The sequence below is a fragment of the Orycteropus afer genome, unplaced genomic scaffold (assembly GCF_000298275.1).
Source record: "Orycteropus afer afer isolate SDZICR_OR568_19922 unplaced genomic scaffold, OryAfe1.0 scaffold00097, whole genome shotgun sequence".
Lineage (NCBI taxonomy): Eukaryota > Metazoa > Chordata > Mammalia > Tubulidentata > Orycteropodidae > Orycteropus > Orycteropus afer.
The window spans coordinates 6,847,592-6,865,510 of NW_006921684.1; the positions used below are offsets into that span (position 1 = coordinate 6,847,592).

Genomic DNA, 17,919 nt, shown 5'->3' on the forward strand with positions numbered 1-17,919 from the left:
CAAGGGGAAATTGGATTGACATTACATAATGGAGATAAAGAAGAATATGTCTGGAATACAGGAGATTCTTTAGGACATCTCTTAGTACTACCATGCCCTGTGATTAAAGTCAATGGAAAATTATAGCAACTCAATTCTAATATGACTACTAATGGCCCAGATCCTTCAGGAATGAAGGTTTGGGTAACCCCACCAGGCAAAGAACCACAACCAGCTGAGGTGCTTGCTGAGGGCAGGGGAAATACAGAATGGGTGGTGGAAGAAGGTAGTTCTGAATATCAGCTATGACCATGTGACCACTTGCAGAAACAAGGACTGTGATTGTTATATTTCTTCATTGTATATGTGCATCAGATATTTTTATTTCCTTCTGTTATGAACCGTGAAATCTAAATAAAGTTAATACGTTTCATTTGTATGTGTGTTAGCATATCATGTTAGGTGCAAATATGACTTTATAATTGTCATTATTTAGAGATTATATATGGTTAAAAAGATGTGTATAACTGCCAAGTTGACAAAGGGTGGACTGTGATAGTTGGAGCTGTGTGTCAACTTGGCTGGACCACAATTCTGTGTGGTTTAAGCAATTGTGATGTGGGTTGTGCCAATGATGGGATCAGATATGTATGTTTTGAGCAGCCAATCCATTGAAAGGGAGTTTCCCTAGGGGTGTGGCCCGCTTCCAGTATATTTATGGACATTCTGGGAAAAGACTCTCTCTTCTGTGGATCGGGATTCTGTTGTGCTGCCTACAACTGTCTGTGAGTGAGCAATCCACCTGTTGGCCTGGATCTTGGATTCATCGTTTGTTGGACTCAACAGCCAGTATACTGCCTGCTAACCTTGAGCTCCTCAGCCTCTGCAGCTGCATGAGTTGGGAAAACCCTCCAGCTTGACGTTTGATCCAAGAACTTGGGACTTGCCAGCTTCTATAAGTGTGTGAGCCATTTTCCTAAGACAAATTTATCTTTCTCTCTATATATAAGCTTTACTGGTTTTGTTTCTCTAGAGAACTATGCTTTAATCTTTTCTGACTTTTTGTTTTCTTTTTGCAAGTGTTCTGATTCTCCTAATCTTATTCATCTCCTTTGTTAACATTTTATCTATATTTCTAGGTGATTGTGATTCTTTTCCTTATCCTCATGATTTTGTGGTTGACATTTTAGTATTCAATGTGGTATAGAGAGATTTTGACATTTTTGTTTATTTGTCTGTTTTTATTGTGCTTGGGGTATAAATTTACAAAGCAGATTTGTTTTACATTCAACAGTTCATGTACATTTGATTTCACGTCCTGATTACCATCCCCAACCATAAAATACTTCCCTCCCCTCTCCTCCCTGTGATTACCCCCTCCCTATGCCCTTCTTATCTATGCATTCCTATCTGTTCAGCTTTCCTTCTGTGTGAATGCTGTTCCTCTGGTGTCTCATGGCTGATTGAGTTAAGGGATACATCTCCCTAGGGAAGGTGGGTGCATCTCCCTGAGGTAGGTGTTCTGCATGTAGATCTTTCTGCTGTTGGGCTGAGATCCAGTCCATGGAAGTGAGTCCATTTCTAGACCCAAAGGGTAACCCAGGGCTATAGTCTCAGGGGTTCCACCAGTCTCTATCTGACTAGTAATTCTGGTCATTTTTGTGTTTTGAATTTTTCCTCACACTCTATCCAGGATCTCCAGTTTTGATCCCTTTCCGAGTTGTTGGCATTGGTAGCTGGGCACCATCTAGTTCTTCTGGTCTCAGTGTCATGAAGGCTGAGGTCCTCATGGCCCAGCTTATCTTTGGACTAATTATTTCCAGATGTCTTTGATTTCCTTCACTCCTTTTTGCTCCAGATGAGAGGAGACCAATAGTTGCATCTGAGATGGCCTCTTGAAAGCTTTTAAGATCCCAGGAGCTTTTGATATTTTGAAACTTCTGCCAGACTTTCCACTTGAATTTCCATTGACATATTTGCATATTGGTATGATTAATAATTCCAAAATGTATAAGAAATTATTTTGAAAATAAGTGATTCAAAGAGCAATTTAAATGAGTTTAAATGTGCCTTTATGTTATATTGAGTTATAGGATTGTGTTGTAAACCAATTACTTTTATACTATACACCTGGACTTTTTATTGATGAGTATGTTTGTAGGAGTTTTGTCATTGGAGCACTTGCTTCTTCAGGCTATTTCACACATTGGTGTCAATTTTACATATTAATTTGTCTAGAACAGCTAGACTTCATTGTGGCAATATGTTCAGACACACTAAAATGCCATGTAATACACTGAGATGCATAAAATGCGACTTCACGAACTACTTGCTATTTGTAGTACAGAGGCCCTAGCAATGTGTTCACGTTGTCATGTATGTATATATATATAAATTTGCAAAAGTAAGACCATTTAAACACAGTCCATCTCTTTCCACTTAGACTTTTCCTCCATCACTTCCCTTATGTTGGGTGGCAGTGGAGTGGTTTTGGACATTTTTCAGATCTGATTGGGGAAAGTTGAGTTGGGGCTATATTTTGCTTGAATTTGTTGTCAGTTAACACTGAGTTGGCTCTGACTCCTGGGAATGCCATGTACAATAAAACAGAGATATAACATATAATACATATATAGTATAGAGGCATATTGGTGTACAATATGTTTCAGTTTGAGTTCCTGCTTTCAATTCTTTTGGATACATACCTAGGATTGGGATTGCTGAGTATATGGTAATTCTATGTTTAACTTTTTGAAGAATCACTAAATTGTTTTCTAGAGCAGTTGTATGATTTTGCATTTCTACCACCCATGGATGAGGGATCCAATTTCTCCACATTCTTGCCAACCCCTGTTATTTTCTTTTTCTAAAATCATAGCCATTTTAGTGGGGGTACAGTGGTATCATGTGGTTTTGATTTTCATCTCCCTAATGACTAATTGGGAGCTCTGGTAGCATAGTGCCTAAGGCACTTGACTGCTAACCAGAAGGCTGGTGATTCAAACCCACCAGTCACTCCTCGGAAAGAAGATGGGGCAATCTACTTCCATAGTGATATTGCCTCGGAAACCCAAGGAAGAGTTGCTATGGGTTGGGTCCGACTCAAAGGCACATAACAACAACAACAATGACTAATTATGCAGAACTGGACAATGTTTTGTTCTGTTGTACATGGGGTTGCCATGAGAGTGGACTGGATGGCAGTGTGACAACAATAAGAGGAGTTCCTGGATGGTACAAAAGGTTAACACACTGGGCTGTTAACCAAAAGGTTGGCAGTTTGAGTTCACCCAGAAGTACCTCAGAAAAAGGACCAGTGATCTACTTTAAAAAAATCAGCCATTGACAACAGTTCTACTCTGACATACATGGGGTTGCTATGACACTACAGCAAATGGTTTAATGTTTAATGATGTCAAGCATCTTTTCATGTGCTTATTGGCCATTTGTATAGTCTCTTTGGTGAAATATTTATTCAATTCCTTTACCCATTTTTTGATTGGGTTGGTCTTTTTCAAGTTGTAGCAGTTCTTTATATACTCTGGATATTAAAACCCTATCAGATATATAGCTCCCCAAAATTTTTCTCCCAATATGTAGGTTGCCTCTTCACTTGTTGAATTTTAATAAAGTCCAATTTATATTTGATCTTTTGCTGCTTGGAGAAATGACTTGGAAGTTGTGATTAATATAGAAAATGTTGAACATTAATAACTTATCGCTTTCCTGGCTTCTTTTTCCATCTCCATCAGCTCATTTTGAGTTTCTTTCTTCATAGGCCCTCATAGGGGTACCTTAAATGTGAATAGTCCTGAAGGCTAGTCGTTATCACATCACTTCTTAGTGGCTGGAAATAGAAAGGGCTGGGAATTCATCTAAGAAAAGAGATCCAATTTCAGTGTTTCTGTCTGTGAAAGTCTGCTTGTTGCAAAGTTTGGCATATGAAGTAAGGCTCTCAGGACTCTATTCATTGCAGGGGACAAAAGTAAAGGATATTCAACTTCAGCAACATGCTCTTTTAAAGAATTATTTACATGAGATCTAATTGACATCAGGGAGCTCTGGTGGTGTAGTGCCTAAGGCATTTGACTGCTAACCAGAAGGCTGGCAATTCAAACCCACCTGCCACTCCTTGAACGGAAGGTTGGGCAATATACTTCCATAGTGATACTGCCTCAGAAACCCAAGGAGGGGTTGCTATGTGTCGGATCGAACTCCACAGCATTGAGTTTGGTTTTTTTGGTTTTAATTGACATCAGTTAACCGTAAAACACAAGGGAGAAGTCTAGGAGATAATAACACAATGCACTGCCACTGAGTCAGATCCGACTCTTACCAACCCCTCCTTGGCTTTTCGAGGCAGTATCACTACCCAAGTAGATTGCCCAACCTTCCTTCCAAGGTGTGGCTGGTGGGTTTGAACCTCCAACCTTCTGGTTAGCAGTCAATGCCTTAGGTACTACACCACCAGAGCTCCTGTTTAGGTGACAGTCTAAATTAGTAGTGGTGAGATGATATGGGTGGTGATAGGGAGAATGGTGACACAATGTGAAGAATGTAACCAATGTCATTGCACTGTGTTGTTGTATGCCATCGAGTCAGTTCTAACTCATGCTTACCCAATTTGAGACTTGAAGTGCTCTATAGGGTTTCTCAGGCTGTAATCTTTACTGGAAAAGATGGCCAAGGCTTTTCTCCCATGGATTGGCTGGTGGGTTCTAACTGCCAACCTTTTAGTTAGCAGCCAAGCTCTTACCCATTGTACCTCCAAGGCTCCTTCATTGTACTGTACAAGTAGAAAATGTTGAATGAGTGTATGTTTTGTTAGGTATTTTTTCACCAAGAAAAGAGAAAAGGCCATGATAATCTTTCCCTCCCCCCCAGCCTCTTTGTGTCTCATCTTCCTCATCTGAAACCAAACCAAACCCATTGCTATCAGTCAGTTCTGACTCTAGCAACCCCCTTTGGGTTTCCAAGGCAGAGGAAAATCTTTATGGAAGCAGACTGCCCATCTCTCTTCCGCAGAGTGGCTGGCAGGTTTTAGTCACTGACCTTTTGGTTAGCAGCCAAATGCCTTAACCACTGCATCACCAGAGTTTCTTCCTCATCTGAAAAGCAAGGACAAAATAGTACTTACCTGTTTTAAATGATTAAAGTGAGGGTTAAATAGGATAATTCACATGAACTACAAAGAATGGTTCCTGGCACACAAAATGTTAACAATGATTACATTCACAAAAATATCTACAGTGAAGGGGGACCACAGAATTCTCCCACAAAAGTCTTTAATAAAGATACATGTCATGATTACTTGCAAGCTTTTGACTTTAATGTCAGAAATAATCAACTTCTTAATTCAGTTACCCCACCAACATTTGCGAAACCCTCATTCTGTGCTAGGTCTTATGCCAGGGAACAAATTGATCTTAATCCAGTACTTTATTTTTACTAAAGGAAAAAAGTTCTCACTGTTAAGTCTCAAATATATGACAGGTCTGCAGAGGTTTAGGAAAACTGTTGTCAGAAACTACGAATGCTTTTAAAGGCTCACAAATCAGGTGGGAAGGTGAAATAAACTGGGATTGTGCCTGAGTATGTGAAGAAGGGACCTCTCTTACTGGATCTATATATTGGCAGGGCTTCAAACAGGTTCACTCATGGCCAATAAGTTAAATCAGAACATACACAAATTTTTAAAATGAGGGTGAAGTAGAAATAACCAGAATGGGAAAAGTTATAGGTTGAAAGTCTGGAATGGGAGACTTAGCGGTGTAGTGAGTCATTTTAGGAGTCTGGTGAGTGAGAGTGGATTATTACCAGGACTGTGGAGAGTGACACGTTCAAAGCAAGAGGTTGACCACCATTTTTAAGATGGACACAGTTGTTTCTGACTCTATCAAGAGATTTTGTTCCTGTGCAATGGGCATACTGCCCTTGTTTTCCAAGAGGGAGTTTTACATTTCTTGCTGGGAGCCAACCTTAGTTTTTCCCCTTCCGGTTAAGCGTCTCATTCACCCACATTTTACAAACTCGGGTGCCTTCCAGGTTTGCACTGTGGGCCATGACTGAACCAGGAAGAACCGGTGGAAGCCCTGTTTATTGGGGTTTAGAACCCTCCTAGGCATTCTTTCTAGGGGTGGCTGAATAGAATGCAAGAATTGTCGTCTTTTTGAGTTAAATCACGTGATTAAGAGAAGGCGGCAGTGCTCAGAGCACCTTCCCTGCTCCAGACTGAAGGTTTCCTTCTGATACTGTTCTGGCCTCAACCTACTACTTGATTTCCTTTGGAGAGTGCCTACTGCTGAAGTCAGGTCTCACCTGCAGCAGGTGTCTCCAGCTAGCGGAGTGGCCGCGCCCCTTCTTCGCCTGGCCAAGTGCCAAGGGCCGGAGGGCTGGGGGAGGCTAAGGCGCCTGGGCGATCGGCAGCCCTTTGGCGCTTCGCCCAGATCTAGTGCAGCCTAGCCAGTGATGGGGCCACGCCTCCTCCCGGAACTGGCGGGCGGGGCGCGGGGCGCCCGGCTGAGGAGCTGCGGGTGCGGGGTCGTGGCGCGCTGAGGGCCATGGAGTTCCTTTCCGCAGGCGGAGCCGGGACAAGGAGTCTTCAGTTTGAGTTGCTAGGCGGCCGCGAGGCGAGGCCAGAGGACGTGGACCAGGAAGCCGAGCTGGGAGGGTCCCGGGCCTCAGCCCTCCAGGGGTCAGCCCCGGCGGAGGGGCCGCGGGATGTCCGCTGTACTTGGGAGGGCGAAGAGGACTCGGAGCCTGGCGAGCCAGTGGGCGGCCGGACGAGCCGCACGGCGTCCCTGGTGAGTGGGCTGCTCACCGAGCTGTACAGCTGCGCCGAGGAGGAAGAGGCGGCAAGCGGCGGCTGGCGACGCGGGTCGGGGGGCCGGCGGCTGCGCTGTGACAGCCTCGACAGCTCCACCGAGGCCTCGGGCTCCGACGTGTTCCTGGGCGGTCGTGGCGCCGCCGGCGACTCCCGCGTGCTGCTGGAGCTGCAAGAGCGGCCAAGCCAGCGGCACCAAATGCAGTACCTGCGGCAGAAAGGTGAGCAGCGGGGGAAGGGGAATTCCAGGAGCCCCCAAGCTGCGCTCCGTCTTCTCTGCGCATGTTCGCGCTCTCACCTGTGCGCGCTTGGACTGATTGACCAGTCTCTCAGATAGGAAGTTTGGGGCATCTTCTCGATCTGAAGCTGGTGGACAGGGTCACCGATTCGTGACTAAACTTGGTTCTTAATGCCCTTTCCCACGGCCCCTACCCATCTTTCGAGTTGTAGAGTGGAAGAGCATCAGTTGATAGAATGGTGGTGGAGAAGCTCCCCGCCCTCGTTCACACCTTACTGAAAGGAGGAAGGTCGGCAGAGGCCCTAGGGGAGAAGTAAACAGGTTGCTAATTTCACTGCAACAGCTGTTAGTACAGGTTTGGAGTTTCTAATAAGCACACCCTGAAGTTAACTAGAGGGCGCCTAGAGAACAGAGGCCTTGACACTCTTGGGGCGTGTGTGTGTGAGAGTGAGTGAGTGAGAGAGAGGGAGTGAGAGTGTGAGTGAAGGCTTCCTTCCCTGGACCCAGCACTTGATAGCTTTTACCTAGTGAGGCAGAATAATGCAATAAACGCAGTTTGAGAGCAAGAAGGTGTAAGTTTCATTTCTGTCAGAAGGAGCTACTAGACCAAACTAGTTGGCATTTAGTGGATTCCGACTCACTTGGTGGATGTTTTTCTCTCTGGCGGATTAATGGCGAGCGGTAGAGTTTGGTGTTATCAAAGAATTTAATCCCTGCACTTTCGCTTGTTCTGGGGAGGTCGGTCTGCGGAAATGGCCTTGGCTCACAGTGGGAGAGGCTAATTTGGTGTTTCTTTTGTTATCAGACTCTGATGCTCACATCCTAACCCCCCTCCCCCCAGCTGCTCATAATCACTTGCCTTTCAGGTACTAATGCAATTCTTATAGTTATATTTTTGTATAACTATATCAAGATCCCAATTTATAAAATGAATGGAGATGTGGAAGACAGGTGCTAAACCACCATAACATTTTTGAAAGTAGAGACCTTGTGCTAAATTAAATTACCTGGGTAGGGAGGAAAGAGAGTACTGTTCTCTGGTTTCCTCATTGTGATATCAGCCTTGCTTATGCCAAAAGAAAGAAAGAAATAAATGACCAGAAGAGAATAAATCTGTCAGCTTTCTCAAATCTATGTAAATAGGTTTCAGCTTTGTTTTTTGGCTTCCTAGTGAAGGTTTTTTTTCCCCCCAGCTGATTGCAACAAATGGTTTCCACCTTCCTCCCTCCCCTATGACTTTGACTGGAGTTGTGCCATTTCATTTTGTACAGTTATTTGGCTGTTCAAAGAGTGTTTATGCCAATGCTCCTTAGGGCAATAGTTGTTTCAGACTCTAACAAAATCAGTTTTTAAGAATTATGATTTGATCTTCTCTTTTTAGAAAACTGTTAGATTTTCATTAATGAGGGAATTTTGGGAATTAGTAATTTCCTTTTGGAAGAGGAAAATTGGCAAGTTAAAGTTCAGAGAAGAGGTACAGCTTTGCAAGTTTACAAGGGACCTGTAAGAATTCATTTAGCCCTCGTTCCAGCCTTACTGCATGGCTGGCTGCCTCCTGATCCTTTCTTTTTTGTAGTAGATCCTATTAGGATGAAAAGGTGGGGGCGACAGTTAACACCCAGCCACTACTAGGGAGAAAGACCGAGTGTTTAATTTCTGTAAAGATTATAGCCTAGAATACCCTATCAGGGCAGTTCTTCTCTAGAGCTTTAGATGTAAGTTGAAATCAACTCGATGGCACTTAACAACACTACCACTCACACACATACCCACACCTTGACTGAGAAATATCATTAAAGTGCTAAACAATCAGGTAATAGAAACAACTGTCTATCTAAATAATGTTGCTTATTAGGTTATTTGACCTTTTTTTCTCCCCTTTGCCCAAGTTAGTATGTGTTTACCCTCTAGTTAGTGGTTTCCCCTTCCTTCCCCACTCACCTCTGCTAACCATCAAAGAGTGTTTCTTTTTTTGTGTGAAATCCTTTTCTTGACTTTTTATAATAGTGGTCTCATGTAATATTTGTCCTTTTGTGATTCACTTACTTTACTCACCATAATGGGCTCTAAATTCATCCATGTTATGAGATGTTTTGCAGATTCATCAATGTTGTTCTTTAATGTTGCATAGTATTTCATTGTGTGTATGTACCATAGTTTGTTGATCCATTCCTCTATTGATGGGATCAGTTTTTTTTCCCATCTTTTTGCTATTGTGAATAGTGCTACAACGAACATGGGTGTGTACATATCTGTTGGTGTCACACCTCTTATTTCTCTAGATGCATACCTAGTAGTAGGGTAACTGGATCATATGGTATTTCTGTTTTCAGCTTTTTAAGGATGTGCCATATCGTTTTCCATAGTGGCTGCACCATTTTACAGTCCCACCAGCAGTGTACGAAGGTTCCAGTCTTTCCACACCTTCACCAGCATTTGTTGTTTCTTGTTTTTTTCCTTTGCTATTGGTGCTGGATTGTAATGGTATCTCATTGTTGTTTTGATTTGCATCTGTCTAATGGCTAAAGTCGGGGTCGACTCGATGGCACATAACAACAACAACAACAACAATGGCTAAAGAGGAAGCTCTGGTGATGTAATGCCTAAGGCATTTGACTGCTAACCAGAAGGCTGGTGGTTCAAACCCACCAGCTGCTCCTCGGAAGGAAGATTGGGCAATCTGCTTCCATAGTGATACATCTCAGAAACCCAAGGAGGGGTCACTGTGAGTCAGATCTGACTTGACAACAGTGAGTTTGGTTTTTTTGGTTTAATGGCTGAGGATCATGAGCATTTTTTTATGTGTTTGCTGGCTGTCTGTACATCTTTTTTGGTGAAGTGTCTGTTCATGTCCTTTGTCCATTTTTTAATTGGATAATTTGTCTTTTTGTTGGTAAATTGTTGAAGTTTTCTGTAAATTGTAGAGATTGTCCCCAGTCTGTGGGTTCTCTTTTTTTTCTTTTGGTGAAAACTTTTGATGCACAGACATGTCTAATTTTTGGGAGGTCCTAGTCATCTATTTTATCTTCTGGTGTTTATGCATTTTTAGTTATATTTGATAATGTATTTATGTCCTAAATTAGGACCCCTAACTTTGTCCCTGTTTTTTCTGTGATGGTCTTTATGGTTTTAGGTTTTACATTCAGATCTTTGATCCAGTTTGAGTTCATTTTTATATATGGTGTTTGATTTGTTTCCTAAGGGTCAAAAAAAAAAAAAAATCCTTTCTGATCGTAGTTACATTCAGTAACTCTGAATTCAGTAAGAGTTGCATGTAATATTGATAACCTATGATGTGATAATTCTCACCTTCCACAGCCAGGGATTTTTGCTCTATTTAGACACTTAGCTTGTGTTGGGCCTATATGGAGGCACCAAAAAGATGTCTCAGGAAATCTGGGCTTTCTCCTCCTTGTGCCATGGTTAAGGGGATGAACTTTGGAGTCAGATGGCCTGAACTCTGATACTCTCCATGCTCCTTATGTAACTTAGGCAAACTAACCTTCTTATCAAATAGTTTGTTTCTGTTTTCTTAGCTTTTTCATGGATAAGGGTAGTAATAATACCTACCTAAGAGAGTTGTGGTGAGAATTATGTAAGTTTATGTGTGCAAAGTGCTCAGCAGAACGTTAAATGTTATTCTTTTGTATGTTGGAGTTCCTTAGAGAAGAAAACGTCCTTAATTTGTCAGTTGACTATCTTTTCTTCCTCATTTATTTAATAAAATATAAAGAGCTATATCTGATGCAGTAGAGCATACAAAGAGAACAACGACTTTGTTCTGTCCTCATGATGCTCATAGTTTAACCAAAAACCCATTGCCATTGAGTCGATTCCAACTCATGGTGACCCTATAGGACAGAGTAGAACTGCCCTGTTGAGTTTCTAAGGCTGTAAACCTTTACAGGAGCTGACTGCCAAGTCTTTCTTCCAAGGAGTGGCTGGGTAGGTTTGACCTGCTTACCTTTTAGTTAGCAGCTGAGTGCTTTAACTACTACACCATCAGGGCTGCTCAGATGCTTACATACCAGCAGATATTTTTGTAGAAGATATTTTGAAGCTGTGGAGATTTTTCCCATATTGGACAGTACATACAATTCAGAGAATCATAGAGCTGTAGGTATCTTAGGAGTCTTTGAAAATGAGGTAATATAATTTTTTTTTTTTTGCTGAGGAAAAGTGTAGTTTAAATACAAGATGATGATATTTCTATACTTTTTATTTCTAGAAAGGAACTCTGGTGGCACAGTGGTTAAAGCATTTGGCTGCTAACCAAAGGCTCGGTCATTCAAATTCACCAGCTACTCTGTAAGAGAAAGATGAGATAGTCTGCTTCCATAAAGATTTATAGCTTTGGAACCCTTATGGGCAGTTCTATTTTGTCTAACAGAGTCATTATGAGTCAGAATTGACTTGATGGGAATGGGTTTTTTTTCCTAGAAGGAAAATTATGTAAAAGTTCAAAGGAAGGCACTTGGTTTTATCTGAAAGGACCTAAGAGTGGAGAGCTTCAGGACTCCTCTTATGATTTGTTCCCACATTTAGTCATCCAAACATTTTCACTTAACCTAACTATGCTCTTGCTTCCCATTTTATCTCACCACATTTGAACTCAGGGTGAGAGGAAAAACTCGCCTTTCTTCTTGTCTTCATGACAGTTCCTTAGACTTATTTAAGGTGTGTTTTTAGTGATGTTTACAAAGGCCATTTACATTTGATTCATAGAATAATCTTGTATACTAGGCACTATTTTTCTTCTCCAAGATTGCATAGGTTGATCCAAAGGCAATTCTTTTTTTTTTTTTTGTTAATTGTGATTTGGGTGAAGATTTACAGAGCAAATTCACTTTCCATACAGCAGTTCACATATACTTTGTCTCATGTCATGGACCACAGTTTACCACAATGCAACATCTCCCCTCCCACTTCCTCCCCATAGTTACCTCTTCCCAGTGTCCATCCCTCCATACACTCCTGCCCCCTGAGCTGTCTCCCTGTGCATAAGCAGCCCTTCTTTCTCCCATGCTTGTTCTCTCCAAGGAATGTTTTTACTTGAAGTAAATGTTCAACTCATATGCCTGTCTTTTGTTTGACTGGAAACCACAGGTGTGGGTTCAATTCCAGACCTGAAGGACAGCTGGGGACCATAGTCTCAGTGATTCCACCAGGCTCTATCAGACCAGCAAACGTGGTTCCCACCTCTTTTTTTTTTTTTCCTCCAAATGATTTTGAGTTTTGTTCCACATCGTTCTCCTTCTCTATCAAGGATCTCCTACATAGATCCCCTTCCAAGTGGATGACAGTGGTAGCCGGGCACCATCTAGTTCTTCTGGTCTCATAGTTGTATAGGCTGCAGATCGGATGGTGTACCACTCTCTAGGACTAATTGTTTCCATGAATTTTTGGTTTTCTTCATTCTTGTTTGCTCTGGATGAGGAGAGACCCATCGTTGCGTCTAGATGGCAGCTTGCTAGCTTTTAAGATCCCAGTCGCTACTCGCCAAAGTAGGAGGTGGAACAATGTTTTGTATAGTATGTTATGCCATTTGAGCTTGATGTCCCCTGTGACTATGGTCCCAAGCCCGCAGGTTCAACTACTCGGTCCTTCTGGGTAGCTGGCTGTGACCAAGCAGTGCCCACAACCTTGTCCCTTGTCAGCTCTACTATACACCTGGGAATTCTGATCATTCACATAAACTTATAAGACTATTGTCTGCCAACCCTATATATGTTCTTGAATACTTTCCCCATTTCACAGACATACCTAATCATTTAGCCTGTCCACCCATCTATCCATCCATATACCCATGTTTGCCTTCACTGACAACGCAGTACTGTATGTGCAAAAGGGTTCATATTTGTTGTCTGTACCTCCCATGTACCTCTCTATATCTTTCTCATCCTCAGTGGTGCCATATTGGTCACTTACATTTGGTACGTTGCCCTTCTCTTCACCCAAATCAATACTTACCTCTATCTATCTAACAGCAAAGGCAATTCTTTTTGACTCAAGGTTAAATGCATTTCCCCATAGTAGTGTTAGGTATGAAAGATGTTAAATCATGGCCCAGACTCCTCTTTTACAGACTCCAAAAGTTCATTTTCTTTGACCTCTGACCTACCTTTCCTACTTTTGGACATATCTTCTGTTCTTTTCTGATCCCATCTGGTTTCTCCAAGTTCCTTTGCAAATGAGTAGATCCAAACTCCACACAGGGTCTCTAATGAGGTTCTAGCTAATGCCAAGCTGAATGGAAATCTTTGCCTGTCCCACAGGTCACCCTCTAGTGACTAAAGAGGATATTGAGTGTGATGAACAAAACTCCCAAATCGTCATGGTTATTCCTGTGGACATTGTTGATGATTCTCATTGCCAAGGTTCCCCCTCCACACACACACTTGTAGGAAGACTGTTGTTGAGAATATCAGTTTTATGAGTATAGAATTATCATTATCTGTGTTTAAAGGAAATGTGTTTTTGACCATATATGAGAAATCAGTGAATCTCTGACATGAATGATTGTGCCTAACAGGCTATAAGGAAACTGTATGTAAAAGAAAACCAGAATTGCCACATTTATCTACATTAGAAAATGCAGAAGTTTTATTTACTTTTAGCTGATCATTTGCAAACAGAGGTAAATGCTGAAAAAATTTTGTTACTAGCTCTTCGGTTTAGCATTAATGTAACTGACTCAACAAGATTCTTCTCTTGCAAGCTTACTACCTGAGCACTTGAGTAATACAAACATATGTGCCAGTTTTCAGGCAATATAAAGTAAATGCACACAAGTAAGAGTCTTTGCTTAAATGTTGCTGGCAGCCTCAAGGATAAAATTTATGATATTTGTTTCATGGATGGGGACAGAAGGTGAATGACTGACTTACTCAGAATGTCTTACTTAATATGTACATATAATTCTGGGTCAGAACTCAGAGAATTAGTATAAAAAAATATACTAGATATATATCTTTTAAGTAGCATAACGTAGGAATTTGTATTCTTCTCAAGGTACTTACTATATGTTTAATTTTTCTTTAATAGACATCAATGAACTGAAGATGATCCTTCGAGAGCTGAAGTACAGAATTGGCATTCAATCAGCAAAGTTACTTCGGCAGCTGAAGCAAAAAGATAGGCTTCTGCATAAAGTGCAGAAGAACTGTGATATTGTGACTGCGTGCTTGCAGGCGGTGTCACAGAAGAGAAGTAAGTGCTGGAGTGGGGTTAGTCCTTTTGCCACTGGAAAGTTAGTGAAGCTGAGTCAATAGTCATTGTGTTTCTGAATATATTAAAAAGCTATAAATGGAAGCTGCTCTGAACTAAACTTTGAACAGCTATATCATTAAACAAAGTGGAATGCAAGATTTCTCTGTCATTAATAGTATTACTAAGCCAGCTTCCTTTTTTTTCAGTTAAAATGTATATTCATGTCTAATGTTACAGTTTTGTTCTTCTAGATTTGAGGTAGTATTTACTTTTGATAATGGTTATTTTTACCTGATGCTAAATAAGGACTATAGTCTTTATTTTATAAATGGCATTAACAACCTAAAAGAAATGCCCTTATTCTCTCATTCTCTGTGTTCTTCTAACAAGTGAATTAAACAATTGACTTAAAAGAAAGAGGCTCTTGTAACAGGACTTTACAATTTGCACTGGAATGTGAAAGGGACAAAATATTTTAACAAATTAAACTTATCTCTTGGGTACTGCATTCATAACTGAGAGCTGTGTGGCTTGCCAACTGAGTAAACAATAAGTTATTAAATTAATAATCCAGGTTAAATACTGAATATAAAATCTTGTGAATTTTGTTGTTCTCCGTGTAGCAGCTTTACACTTCATTCTGCTAACATTTCCCTATTTTTGTTTTGTATTTTTTATTAACATGCAGCATGGCACAGCAGTATGTTCAGGTATGGTAAATACAGGCACAGATGTCGTGTTTGATAAAATGCCTTGTGGCGGCTTTTCAGGTGCATGTGAAAGTTGCCTTTCTTGCTTTCCTACTCTTTCACATTTTACGTGTAGAGTGGCACCTCCTAGAGGGTGTTTTTTTTTGTTCTCTAAATTCCATATTAAGATGGAGAAGTCCTGGTGGCACAGTGGTTAAGCACTCGACTGCTAACCAAAAGGTCAGTGGTTTGAACCCACTAGCCACTCCATGGGCGAAAAATGTGGCAGCCTGCTTCTTTAAAGATTACAGCCTTGGAAACCCTGTGGGGCAATTGTCCTTGGTCCTATAGTGTCATTACGGGCCAAAATTGTATCAATGGCAATTTTTTTTTTTTTTAATATATACATGTATATGAAGGCATATTCATTTTCCTGAAAAAATTTTTAGGGCTTAATTAGTTTTAGAAAATAAAATTGATGACTTAAATTCCATTCTCATGTTTTATTATGAAAAGAAATTTTGATATTTTCTTTTTCCTCTTTTATTCTCTCACTGTTATCTTCAAACTATTATCCTTAATGCTGACTCAAAGAAGTTTTTGACTTAATGTATATTAAACAGAATGCTGCTTGATAATCATAATGATATAATGTGATTCCAAGCAGAAATGTGATTGAGTAGACAGGTTTTGAATAGGTTTTTTTTTCTTTCCTAAAGCCAGGCACTTGTCTGAAATAGTTAGAGAAGGAAGGATATATATGTCTATGTAAAATTGGCATGTGTTACATGATATGTTGGCATGATAATATGTTTACATGGATTCTGACACTGATTGAGTCACAAGCACCAAGTAAAAATGTTACTCTTTCCCCTTTTATTTTAAGATACCTAGATTTTTCTCTTTTAACGTTCTTTCATGTACCCATGGTTCTTTGTACCAGAAGTTAAAAGCACAAAGTGGTAAATGCATGGAATTTGTATGAGTGGGAAACTAGGAGTGAGGATGGAGCCAGTATCAGGAGATAGGGAGGAATAGCAGACCACAGAATCATAGGTTGATGAATTCTTGACACTTGTAATCATGTAGAATTTGAATAGACTGGTTTGATAAAAGGACCAGCATTTATGGTTTTTTTTTTAGAAAAATGTCTCCATAAGTTCCCAACTTAATTTTTGAGTGCATCCTTCCTGTGCAGTTTAGAGTTTGTGTCTTTAGTTCTAGTCAGGATTTTGCATTTTAGAAAATTTGGAATTTTCTGGCTCTTGTCCTTGGGAGTTCAGTCTCACCTTGGTAATAAGATTCTGTTAACTGGAACATAATCTTTTTTATTGAGAAAAGAAACAACAATGCGCTAGAATTGTCACTAGAATTATCATTCTCATCATATGATACAGTGTTAGAAATTTGACCAAAAGTTTATTTATCCATTTTAGAAGAATGCCATAGGTTAGATGTTTTGTTAATAAATGCCTGGTTCCAGTAGTTGCACATTTGGCTGTTTTCTTAAATTAATTAATTCATTTAATCATAAAGTTCAAGATTTCAAGATCCTGAAATGAAGATTTCACTATCACACTAGATAACTGAGTTTTCATTTTAATAATAGATGGCAGTGATGCATTCAAATAGAACATGTTGTTTATATGTAATGCAAAAGTCATGGTGATCTGCATTTTTGTCTGTCTGAATTCAGTGCTAATTAACATAAATGATTGCCACTCCTTCTATAATATGCTATAGAATCTAACTATTTCAACTTTCCATTAAAATGAATTATTTCTTGTTGATATATCAACATTTTGAAATAACAAGCATAAGTAAGTATGGATTATGAGCCAAAAAAACTAGATCAATTTTATTTCTAGCACAGGTGATGTAATTGCTTAGACTTTATGATTTTCTCATCCCAAGTCTTATGGTACGATCTATTTTATACCTTGGATATATTATCAGGAGGGACCACTCCCTGGGAAGGACATCATGGTTGGTAAAGTACAGGGTAAGTGAAAAAGTGGAAGACTTTAAATGAGATAGATTAACACAGTAGCTGCAATAATGCACTCAGGCATAGCTATGTTTGTGAACATGGCGCAGGACCAGACAGTGTTTTGCTCTGTTTTACATAGAGTCCTAGGGGTTAAAACTGACTCAGTGGCACTTAACAACAACAACAACTTCAAAATTCAATTGGAAATAAGAGGAGCAGAATCAGTGTTTGTCTTATAAGCAACCCACTGCCATTGAGTTAATGTCGACAATGTGGCATGCCTGTAGGACAGTGCAGAACTGCCCCCATAGGGTTTCTAAGGCTGTAAATCTTTATGGAAACAGACTGCCTCAGCTTTCTCCTGTGAACAGGCTGGTGGTTTTGAACCACTGACCTTTTGTTTAGCAGACTAGTGCTTTAACAACAGTACCACCAGAGCCCTTTTGTCTTATAGAAGAGTAGATTTTTTTGTACTATATTTAACTATCCATTTAAGGATAAACATGGTATAACAAATTTAATATTAATAACAACCACAAGAATGGCAGAAGCTCTTAAGTATGTGTTTTATGAGAAAGTGTTTTTATTTCTCATAGCATCTCCACAAAGGTACGTATATTTCAGGCATATATTATTGGAAAACTGAGATTAAAACAAGTTAAGTAATCCATCCAAGGTCACATAGTTGCTAAGTGGTTGAGATGAATCTTGAACATAGGTGTCTCAAAAGTCTATACTTTCCACCATAAACTGTGATGTAAGAGGACTCTACTTTTTCTTAGCAATTAGATAGACACCTCCGTAATATTAGAGCGGTAGAGGAATTTTTAACATGCAAAGGGCATGATATAGAGTTTCAGGTTCTAATGAATGTGCTGTTTGAAAATAGTTTGCCTCTGAAATAAATATCCTTTCTTGGCCAGATGGATTTTTGAACAAATGTAGCATAATGTGTAGGAGAATCCACCTGAAGATTTTTTTTTTTTTTTTT

General features: G+C 40.2%; 1 protein-coding gene across 1 annotated transcript in view; it reads left to right on the plus strand.

Annotated features, from left to right (window-relative positions):
* The first annotated feature begins 6,539 nt into the window (after positions 1–6,539).
* Positions 6,540–17,919, plus strand: part of TBC1D30 (TBC1 domain family member 30) — a 167,052-nt gene continuing 155,672 nt past the window's right edge. The window contains exons 1-2 of the mRNA XM_042781206.1: positions 6,540–7,023; positions 14,085–14,249. Of these exons, the coding sequence (XP_042637140.1) occupies positions 6,540–7,023; positions 14,085–14,249 (649 nt within the window). The remainder of the gene's footprint in view (positions 7,024–14,084; positions 14,250–17,919) is intronic.